Raw genomic sequence first — 12,034 nt, 5'->3', positions numbered from 1 at the left:
ACATGGGTTACAGCACTTGGGGAGATCTACGAAGGGTCTGCTGCAAATAAAATGGCATTCAGACACACTAAAAAGGCTTTGAATGTTGACTTGCTTGCTCTAGAAAGACGAAAATCCATTTGCCTTCTATTTTAGGTTAAAAATAGTAGGTCAACTGAGGGAGCTCATGTTGAACTACCAGGAATTACATTTTGTTGCTGCTGTGAGAGAGGTCAAGGGAGCAGGACCAGCAACTGATGACTGTCCAGTGCTACACCGAAAGGTACCACAAGCGAGTTCTGCTGCTGAGATTCAGGAAGGTTGTGGCTTGATTACAAATGAGGTTATCAGAGCGGCGTCTCATTTACGTCCTATTACAGTGATAATCAAAACATCATAATAAGGGCAGAGAGAACACGGCGCCGTGGAGTTCTCATGCAAACTGCCAAGCCATGAGACAGCGAGACATGGTTTCATTTTATCTACATCACGGAGAGCTTTGTACATCCCTTTTATTCTGGGCACAGCTTCGGGAACATCACAAGAGTGTCCTTAAATCATTACTAATGTGACACTTCTTTGCCATAAGGAGCCCTGGAAGAATATCACTTGCAACAGGAGTGTTTGGATACACACTGTATGTCCAAAAGATTGTAAAAATGCCTTTGAGGTGCACACATTGTTGCCAGTTGATTGATGTTTGGGTAAGTACATCTTGTGTAGTCTATGAAATGAATTGGCACACTCAGGAGCAGCCACACATGAGCCTCCCAATTTTGGGCCATAGAGCAGCAGACCTGCATTCTTCTGAGTGATGGAGCATTTGCGATCCAACACTAATCAGTTAAAATCAGTACCTAATTTCACTAGTGTTCTCATGCTGAGGGTGTTAAAAAAAATCAGTATGGTGACAATTGTATATCAGATATTGTGTCATGAGAGTCATGTTCTCATGTAACTTCCCCATTGTCTGTTTTCCTGTCCGTTCCACCCTCTGCTTCTGTTTACATTATAACCCCACCTTAGGTCTCGTTGCCCCTGATATTCTGTATGAATGATCCTTTTCACCGGTGATCAAGTTTAGTGCTTTGATCGCTATAACTGTAACTAAACACCGATATGTGTACAAGTGCAGCCTGCCTCTTTTTCACAGACGCCAAGAAGTATGAGACAGGGATGGGGGCAGGGTAGGTGAAGTGTCCCTCAAGACCACTAGGGGGAAGCAGGGGAATCTGTCAATTAGCACAGTTTTAACTTAAAAATACTACAACAATTATTTGTATTTATATACAATTCTATAGTTTTTCTTCAAAATGTGGGGTGAAATGATGGGTTTGTCTGGGGCATCACATGAGCTAGAACCATCACTGTGGCTGAATGCGGTCAGATACTTAAAGCAATTCTATTCCAACGTCTAGTCTAAAGCCTTCCCAAAAAATGATTGCAGCAAAGACGGAACAAATGCTACACACCCTGCTATGACCACAATCTAATGCTAATGACCAGATGTCCACAGTGACAGCTCTTTAAATGTGAAATATCTTAGCAAAATCCAATTTCTAACAGTTGCATATAATCATGCAATCTCCACATACAACCACCAGCAACTGAAAAGGTGTAACTGACTCTGTCACTTTCATTACTGTCATGACACTTACTGTCGTTGGACATCTGTCCATTAAATCTGTTCATCTGATTTCCAACCATGATGTTACTGTGAAGGTGAATTGAGGCGCAATAACACATTAGTTGTGGTACTTTTTGCTGAATTACAAACTTCCCTCTCGTCCCTGTGCTTGCACAAGTACTTGGCTTCGTGGATTGGGTTTCCTTGACCCAGCAGTTGCGCATAAACCTAAGATCACCACGCGCAATGTGAAGCGTCAGCTTAGAGTGTGAAAAGCACACCGGTACTGAACTCTGGAGCAGTGAAAACACATTCTCTAGAGCGGTGGATCACACTTCATCTTCTGGAGGACTGACATATGAATCTGAGTTTGTGGATGGTGTGGATGGCAGGTGAACACAAGCTGACTGAACGAATGGTGTCAGCAATAAAGTTTGGTGAAGTGGAATAATGGTCGGGATATACACTGAACAATCACTGCAGTTTTCTGCATACTTTCTAATCCCCATATCACCCTATTGTTCAGTGGTCAGGACAACTACAGAGCAGGTATGATTTGGGTTTTGGATCAGTCTCAGCGCTGCAGTGACACTGATGTGGTGGTGGTGATCGTTTGTGTTGTGCTGGTCTGTAATTGTAGACTGTACCTACAAAGTGTTCCTAATCCACTTATTGTTCATTGTACAGTGACATTTTGTGTGTGTTTTCACTTGTTCACCTCCCCTAATCTCGTGTGTGTGTGTGTGTGTGTGTGTGTGCGCGCACGCGCGTGTGTGTTTTCACTTGTTCACCTTCCCTAATCTCCTGTGTGTGTGTGTGTGTTTTCACTTGTTCATCTTCCCTAATCTCCTGTGTGTGTGTGTTTTCACTTGTTCATCTTCCCTAATCTCCTGTGTGTGTGTGTGTGTGTGTTTTCACTTGTTCATCTTCCCTAATCTCCTGTGTGTGTGTGTGTGTGTTTTCACTTGTTCATCTTCCCTAATCTCCTGTGTGTGTGTGTGTGTGTTTTCACTTGTTCATCTTCCCTAATCTCCTGTGTGTGTGTGTGTGTGTTTTCACTTGTTCATCTTCCCTAATCTCCTGTGTGTGTGTGTGTGTGTGTGTGTTTTCACTTGTTCATCTTCCCTAATCTCCTGTGTGTGTGTGTGTGTGTGTGTGTGTTTTCACTTGTTCATCTTCCCTAATCTCCTGTGTGTGTGTGTGTGTGTGTGTGTGTGTTTTCACTTGTTCATCTTCCCTAATCTCCTGTGTGTGTGTGTGTGTGTGTGTGTGTGTGTATTCACTGCTATGGATGTGTTAAATGCTGGGTCCAGATTTCACTGTACATTAATGTGATGATGATTAAAGCATGTTTTATTAATAACTGGCTAATTGCAGATCTATTAAAATAACCTTACCTTACGTATACTGTCCTTCTCAGCATGCTCACCATCCCCCTCCAGGAAAGGCATGGCAAACGTGCTCAGGTCCTGGAAAAGGAACCCAAAAACAGCTATAATTTAATGTAAAAGCTATTAACTTGATATTAATAGGCAGTTGTCAGCTACAAGCAATGGTTATATATTTACAAGCAGATGCTTGGAGGAGCAAACAAGCAAAAGTTTTTATTGTCCCACATGGGGAATTTTGCATTGTTACAGCAGCAGAGTGTGCAAAATACATAAATGAAGTAAACAAAGTGCAATAAGTAGACAACGGTGCGCATTATACAAGTACAAAATTTAAGATATGCTGTAGACATAAATATGTAAACAGTTAGCAGAGGGAAAAAAAATAAAACTATATAATATACACGTTCACAGCATGGATATTGCACATACATTGTGTAGGTATTGCACAGGTACTGTTCTGTCAGAGCCGTTACATAAATACTGACATTGGCAGTCAAGAGCTTTTTAAGACTTAAAGAAAGCAAAAGTCACTGAGGGAACACATTCCCGTGTGTCTTTTGAAGAGAATCACCAGTGTTCAGTGTCCTCCCACATACCAGCCTCCTAACACAATCCCTGCAGGACAAGAATCTATACTTGAAGCTTTGTTCTTTTTTCATTGTCTTATTCTCTTTAGATTTCATAGTTATGTAGAAAAGGAAGCACAGGCTGTGCACATGTTGTGTCTTAGTGAAGGAATAGTTTATTAAGACAGCCAAGACTTGTTAGGTGTTCCAAGTCTGCCTTATCAAGTTTGCCCTGGAGGTTCGAGACTAGTATAGGTCCAAATTATGGACTGCTAACAACTGTGAGGTTTCTCACACCATATGATATCTGTAAACATAAAAGAGACTATAACAATTGTAATGTTAAAACCAATTTGAGATTTCAGCAATCTGAAAGGGCTAAAAACTTTGCATCTCACTCCTGTGCACTTCACATGCTAAAACATGCCTTTCTGAAAAGGGCCGTTTAGATGAATTTTAAAAATTGTGTGTTTGATCCTTGTGGTATTTTGACCAGAACATATCACAGATCACCTATAGACCTCACATCTTTATCATCACTGTATGCATGTCCCTAAAGTAGGACCACTCACTGAGGATACAGCCATTTAATTCTGAATACACAGTGTGCTAAAGAAATGCACAAAACGAAGTGGGACCCTGGATCAGCTGCACTTAAGGTTTAGGCCCTGTGACTAATGCCAGGTGTAAGCAAATTGAGAGTAAAGAATCCAGTATTTAGGCTGTGGAGCAGTGTATCTGTCCAGTGTATCTGTCCCCTGTACTTTACTAGTTAATAATAATCCAACATTAGAATTTGATCTAACTGATGCTTGAGTGGCTTAATGCAACATGATCACAGCTATGTTTCAACAATCTATTTATTACTTCAGCAAAAGTGACCAACTATCTACTAATTCTCTTCATTAAAAAAAGGTGTTATATGCAGGTGTCTACCCAGCGGTCAGATTTTGATCATAAAATAAACACACTTTCAGAATCGCAGAAACACTATCAGATAATACAGTGATTACACAATGTACTGAAACATTTCCTGCAAATATAAGAGCAGCTATGAAAACACTGGTATTCAAAACCACAAGACTAAAAGGTATCACAAAAATAAAGCAGCTACAGCACAAGCAACTAAGCTTAAAAGAAGCTTTGCTGTGCCTATTGATGGAACTCAAATGGCACTAAAGCAAACCTGTAAAACAGCCAAACTGCCAATCCCAAATTAATCCAGCAAACAGAAGAAGTCATGATCCACAAGTGGCCCCTTCCTCTCCTCTTCGGAGCTGGATCTTACAGCTCTCACTGATACATCTGTGGAGCAGGAAATGTTTACACTGCCAAGTATAAACCGGTTTGTAAGTGAAACTTGATCTCTTGGCTAAAGTGCTCCTCCTCAAGCTGCAGCCCTGTTTACAGCAAATCTCACTCATGCTTGAGATTATACCTGAGACCATGTGACAGAGCTGAATGATGCTCTACAATGAGCTCTCCAGTGACTCATAACAGATTTAATAACAAATAAAATGAAATAATATTTTAAATTAAATACTTGGCTCTCATATAGTCGACTATCTCAGTACAGGCTCCATTATCAACAGTTTTTAAATGTAATATAATACAAACTGTAAAACACACTAACAAGTCAGTACAGAGCTGAGAATGATTCAGCACCCAAGGACTATAGGGTAACAAAGTATGAGGAGCAACAAATGGACTACAGCCTGTTATTGTAGAAATATAAAGTGCTCAGTGGAGATAAAATTAAAGTGACCTCATTTCTAAAGTAATCTATTAATGTTTGATAAGCGTATTTAAGGCGATATAAGGGTCACGGTGGGTCCGGAGCCTACCTGGAATCAATGGGCGCAAGGCGGGAACACACCCTGGAGGGGGCGCCAGTCCTTCACAGGGCGACACACACTCACACATTCACACCTATGGACACTTCTGAGTCCACTTACCAGCATGTGTTTTTGGACTGTGGGAGGAAACCCACACAGACACAGGAAGAACCCACCAAACTCCTCACAGGCAGTCACCCGGAGCTGGACTCTGAAGCTGTGTGACAGTGTCACTACCGCTTGCGCAACCGTGTCGGCTTCAGAAAAGATCTTTTTTTTTTTTGGAGATGCAAATATCACTGCTGTCAGAACAGACTATCTCCAAAATAAAGATATTCTTAAATGTAAAAAAATTTGCTGGATGAAAAAATACCAAATAATTGGTATTGTGAAACGGCATCCGTACTAAACCCTGCTGGACCAGAACGGGGAAATGCTTATTCTATCAGGTACGAAAGCATTGCCACCCATCTTTTAATTGTAGTTCTAAGCATAAAAGAGAATAGAATTGAATAGAATCGTTACTGCTGTAGTATAACATAAAAAACTGGAACTACCTGGATTCTAAAAGCAAAAATCTAAGACCAGTGATGACAGGTTAAAAATGCTGCTTATTCCATTGATAAACTGCTGAAATATGGGAAAAGGTAGGAGCTTGAAAGCGACACCCCATAGATATGTTCTAAACAAAGTACAAAAGGAGTCTGAACCTTAAGAAGCAGTGTAAATCTACCAAACTTCCTACCAAACATTCCAATAAAAATCAAGACAAATAAAGTACATTTTATCATCAAAACAACAGGAAACAACTTACACACAAAGAGTACTGGATATCACCCTCCATTTTACTGCCAACACTGTGCGCTTGGGTTCTCTGGATTTACTCTGGATGACTGGATGTACCTTGACCAAACAGCATACCAAAGCTCTTTAAAATGCTAAGGCACTCTACATGTGACTCAGAAAGTGGCAAATACCTCACTTCATTCCACTCAGGGCGCAAGAACATTTGATCATATTGACAAGTACTTTTTTTTTTTTCGTTCTGACACAAGTCATGATTGTTTGGCAGTCTGTTTGTAACTGCTAAATGCAACACTTCAACTGGATTCATCCAGCCCCGCTGAAATAAAATTGTCCTCCATTTATTGTTCCAGCCAAATGTAGGTGGAAGAACAACTACATGATGCCATTCTTTTCACCCAAAATATAATTTCACAACTGCAATTACTGTAACATCTCTTGTAAGACCAGAATTTCAACCAACTGCAGACCAACACCAACTGCTTCACATTGAGGTTTCAGAAAAGCGTCCATGCTAAAAGGCTCTCTCATCAAGTGAGTGACTGCCAACAAAAGCCAGCAGAAAGGGCTGAGGAAAAGAGTCCATTTAACATTATCAGTAAAGTGTAGTTTTAATATACACCACTGGAAGTGTACAGTCCTAAGAGTGACCATATGTGTCATTGTCGTACCCATAACCTTCCCACAAGCAAAAAGCAGCAACAGTATATGCATCTGGAAACAACCAGTCCTAACAGAGTATATATATATATATATATATATATATATCTGACACAAACAAAGCCCTTGCATCTTCAAATTTTACAGGATGATGAAACCGGCTTAACTTTGTGTGAAATAATAAAAAATAATATATATAATAAAAGAAAATCAATAGAGATATTTATTCCAGCACTGACCACAAACATTACAAAAATTCATACTCTTTTTGTTCTAAATGTGTACATCACCCCACCCAAAAATAAACAGAGGTACTCCTTTGATCAGATCTCTTGTAATAAGTAGTACCTCGGATGGGTCCATTTTCCCCTGCAGACCTTTCTTATCATGAAAATCCCTTTCTGTTCAATTTTCAACAAGTTTCCATGGTAACATTATGGACCTCCACTGAGCTATTCAGACCAAAAAAAAAAAAAGAAAAGAAAGAAATTAAAAACTATACAGAAAAGCAGATTTCCTGCCCTTTTCAAAGTCAAATCATTTGTTGCACACAGTCTTTCGACTCCAGAAGAGCGGTGATCTAATTCCCTCTGACTGATAACACAGTCCAGTCAAGATGAAAACAGATATGCTGAATCCTTTATTGACAGGACCTGCAGACCAATCTCACAGATCAATAACGCCTGCTTCTGAGCGGGGTGCCTCCTTACCTACAGCCAAGCAAAGATGACAGCGAGAAAGATAAGCGATCCCTCTCCGGCTGCCCAGTCTCCACAGACTTGAGATGCAGAGTGCGGTATCACAATCTGCTCTGCATCTTTGAAGCCCTTTGCTGCCTGTTCTGCAAGGATCCTGCCAACAAAGCCTGCTCCACTTGAATCAGAGGAAGAAGTGCCCAAAGACGAAGTGAAGCTAGAGGCAGAGTGGGTCTGTACTGCTGAAGTGGTGCTTAATGACAAGGGCAGTGCTGTAATAAGATAGTCAACAAAACTGCTGCCTCAAGCACTTGCAAATCCTATTTGATGAAGCCAGGGCCACAGTCGCTGGGCAAGGCCGGCTTGGGGCCTGACTGACAGGCCTGCACCGCCCTCAAAGAGGACAGAGCATGATGGGAAGGCACTGAGAGTGTGTGTAGTTCTTATTTGTACTTGTTGTCAAATTATATCTATCTGAATGTGGATGGTTTTATTCAATGCAAACTTTTGACTAATATTATTTATAAACAAACAAATGGTGCTAAAATAGTGTGTACATTGTAAGTATTTGACACTAGCTATATGCATGTAGTTTTGATCTATCAAGTTACCCATATTATTTCATGTATAAAAACAAGATTTTGATAAAATAACGGTGGTAAATACATGCAGTATATACACATTGTTTAAAGTTCATATCTTACATATTAAATAGGTAATCAAGCCCAAATATATATATATATATATATGTGTGTGTGTGTGTGTGTGTGTGTGTCTGCCAGGCTGTGTAAACACAAATCCATCAAAACATCAGGGCTATCTGTCAGCCTCATCTGTTTGTGCGGAGATATGATAGTGGATCTAGTAAATACTTGCATCATAGATAAAACTCTGAGCTTTATGGTGAAGCTTTATGGGATTATGGAATAACAACGGTTAACCTCCTGAGGCTTTTTGTTAGCCATGTCCAGCCTGTTGACAAATGGGAGAGTGAATTACGTAACAGTGGTGACCTCATGCTCCCCCATTCCCCCCCTTCAGTAAATGTACTGAATCATCATTTTCCAAACAACATGCTGAATTAACCTTGCAAGGGTTAAAAGGTCAAAGGATGGCTGTTGAGTAACAGGGTGGCGTGACGGTGCACCGCGAACACAGCAAACATGGCAGATTCTCAGAGTTTATCTGGATTTACTATTGTATCACAATAAATAATTTCTCCTAACAGCACACTCTTTTAAAATGTACAGACTTCCAGGCATGGCTTGGGCTGCAGCCAAGGGAGAGAGAAGAAAAAAAAAAGAAAACACACCACCAGAATAACAGCAGACTATCTGGCCCAAACATCAGGCAAAGTGCTTCCTTACCACCCTGCAGAACAGCAGAGCTGCTAAGCTCCGCCCTTTTTGTTCCAAGCCACTCCCACTGAGGCATCTGACAGGGATGAGCAGTGCCATCCTGAGACTGGAACCATCACAGCAAACAGTACTAGCACAAAGGGCATGTCCTCACACACACCCATATACACACACACACACACACACACACAAATAAACAACTCCTCACACTCCTGTCTTGAGAATCCCCACCCTAGATAAACAAATACTGTACATACACACACACATTATATATATATATATATATATATATATATATATCAGTGAAAAACATATAAACATTTTTGTGAATTTTTACTTTACTGCATCATTGGAAAACAGCAGCTGTCTGTCACATTGCATGAACATTTCTTGATGAATGAACCAATAGAAATGCTGCAAAATTATTTTTCAGTGACTTCCACAGAAAGCTGAGAAGGTGTTTTCTTCTCCTGTGAAGTTACTATTTTGAAAATGCATGTTTTGCTTTGGTTCGATTCCTGCTCCGGGTGACTGTCTGTGAGGAGTTGGTGTGTTCTCCCTGTGTCCGCGTGGATTTCCTCCGGGTGCTCCGGTTTCCTCCCACAGTCCCAGTGTGAGTGTGTGAGTGAATGTGTGTGTGTCTGTGTTGCCCTGTGAAGGACTGGCGCCCCTTCCAGGGTGTATTTCCGCCTTGCGCCCAATGATTCCAGGTAGGTTCTGGAACCACCGCGACCCCGAATTTGATAAGTGGTTACAGATAATGAATGAATGTTTTGCTTTGGCCCTGTGAAGGACTGGCGCCCCCTCCAGGGTGTGTTCCTGCCTTGCGCCCAGTGACTCTGGGTAGGCTCCGGACCCACCCTGAACTGGATAAGAGATTACAGACAATGAATGAATGTTTTGCTTTGGACAGTGATGATATATCATAAACATGGTAGATAACAGACTATGAACATCTGAGAGTTTAACAAAAATAGGCCTTGAGAAACCTGAAAACACCACACATAGGACTACTAGAACAACGTAAATCAGACAATAATAATTTGTAAAGCAAAAATTTTTCAGAACAGTAAGAACAGTTGATGTTTGTGAATCAACAGCACTGCTGTTTCTTGGTTATTTATTGTTTCTTTATCTCTTGCGTCACAGGATAATTACATTTTTCACCAGCATGTGATCAGATAATGGGATTCATTACTGCAACATGACACTAACCCAAGAAGACTACTCACTGAGCCATAGAAGAAAACAAAAAAAGATTTCGGCAAGATCTCATTATGGCTTACTGAACACAGCCTCCCCCAGGTCAGTGCTTTTTTCAGGTTTCATTATATCAGTTTTATACCCCAATCGGCCATAGCATTATGACCACCTCTGTGTTTGTGCAATCATTGTCCATTCTCTCAGCTCCACTGACCATACAGGAGCACTTTGTGGTTCTACTGTACAGGATTGTACTGACCTGTATTCCACCTGTTTCTCTGCATATTTTGTTTGCCCCTTTTCACCCTGTTCCTCAGTGTTCAGGAATGCTGCAGGACCACCACAGATCAGGTATGATTTGGATGGTGGATCATTTTCAGCGCTGCAGTGACATTGACCTGGTGGGGGTTTGTTAGTGTGTTGTGCTGGTGTAGAGTGGATCAGACACAGCCATGCTCCTTGGGTTTTTAAATACTGTGTCCACTCACTGTCCACTCTGTTAAACACATCTACCTCACTGCTCCACGTTGTAGATGTATATTCGAAGAGAGCTGCACATCTGTTGAGGCACAGTTTATGTTGGTCATCCTCTAGTCCTTCCTCAGTGAACACAGGACACAGTTGGCTGCATATTTTTGGTTGCTGAACTATTCTCTGTCCATGTTAGAATTGAGGGTTTAAAACATCCAGCAGCACTCCTTCGTCTAATCCACATATACCAGCACAACACACCGCCACTTTGGCAGTGTCACCACAGCGTTGAGAATGATCCACAGCCCAAATCATTCCTGCACTATGGTGGTCCTGGGGTACTGACTAGTGAAGAATAGGATGAATGGGGGCTTAAAAAGTATACAGAGCAACAGATGTCCAGAAATTACATAACAACAAAGTGCACTTATATGGAAAATTGAAAATACAAAATGGACAATAAACGTATATTATTATTATTATTATTATTGTTATTGTTATTGTTATAGCAAAGGAAGTGCATTTTTCAGAATGTAAGGAGTGGTCTTCAGGGGGTCTTGTTTTAAGTCTTATAGCAGCTAAACACAACCAGGGGGGCGGGGTTTTGCTTGTCATGGTGGAATGTTAGTGGTTCTTCAAGCCCCGCCCACTTGGTGGACCTGAGCACCGATGCTGCGCTGTGATTGGCTCGTAGTGCAGATCAAAGCCTCATCGGTAAAGCAATGTTGCTGAAGGAGTGAGCGCTGTGACTTACCGGCATGTTCAACCGCAGCGACCTTCTCTTTCTCCCTGATTTCTTCCCTGCGTCTTTCGTCTTGGAATCCATGGCAGTGCTTCCCATTCTCCTTCTCCAGAGAAGAGAAATTTCCCCCGAGCAGCAGGCGCAGACGGTGAAAAACTCAGTAAAACACTGTATTAACCTGCTCTAACCATCCTCACAGCCACAGAAACAGATGCAGTCTAACTTCTCTGTCGAGAGTAAACTTTATCGATGAGAATCAGTTGTTCTTCTGATGCAAAAAAAAAGAGCTCAATGACAAAATCAAAGCTGAGCCGCTCTCTCCGCTAGGTTTCTGCTCCTTAACCAGAACATGTGGACTGCGTACACAGAAAAATAAAACAACACTGGACCTTCAAGCTGGAAGCTGCTGCAGATCCATGCGGCGGCGCGCTCCCGACTCGGATGCGGGAGCGCGCACGGGGCGGACGCGCTTTAAAGGACGCAGGCGCGTCACATGGGGAGCTTTGAAGGGAGCACGTCAAAAACATCAGTATCACAGCAACCGTCAGGATGAATTCCAGTTAGTGGACACTCAGTGTCTGTTTTTCTAATTAACAAAATGTCACTTTGATTGTTTAGACATTCCATGTAGCTATTATCATGTATACATCACAAGAAATAAATAATTCTAGATATTTTTGCTTACAGCATTACTACCATGTTA

At 41.4% G+C, this 12,034-nt stretch overlaps 1 protein-coding gene across 3 annotated transcripts in view; it reads right to left on the bottom strand.

Moving 5' to 3' along the window:
- prkag2a (protein kinase, AMP-activated, gamma 2 non-catalytic subunit a) overlaps positions 1-11,618 on the bottom strand; it is an 80,554-nt gene extending 68,936 nt beyond the window's left edge. Inside the window, exons 1-2 of one of the 3 annotated variants that reach the window (XR_010795604.1) lie at positions 11,344-11,616; positions 3,004-3,075 (exon numbers count right to left, since the gene is read on the bottom strand). Coding sequence is in view for 2 of the 3 variants with exons in the window: in XM_066646828.1 (XP_066502925.1) it covers positions 3,004-3,075; positions 11,344-11,430 (159 nt within the window). In the remaining variant the exon portion in view is untranslated. Of the gene's footprint in view, positions 1-3,003; positions 3,076-4,749; positions 4,831-11,343 lie in introns of those variants that run through there. The other 2 variants (XM_066646828.1, XM_066646830.1) reach the window with 2 other exon arrangements.
- Positions 11,619-12,034: the final 416 nt, after the last annotated feature.

The sequence above is a fragment of the Hoplias malabaricus genome, chromosome 1 (genome assembly GCF_029633855.1).
Source record: "Hoplias malabaricus isolate fHopMal1 chromosome 1, fHopMal1.hap1, whole genome shotgun sequence".
Classification (NCBI taxonomy): domain Eukaryota; kingdom Metazoa; phylum Chordata; class Actinopteri; order Characiformes; family Erythrinidae; genus Hoplias; species Hoplias malabaricus.
This window is presented reverse-complemented; position numbering and strand designations above follow the sequence as displayed.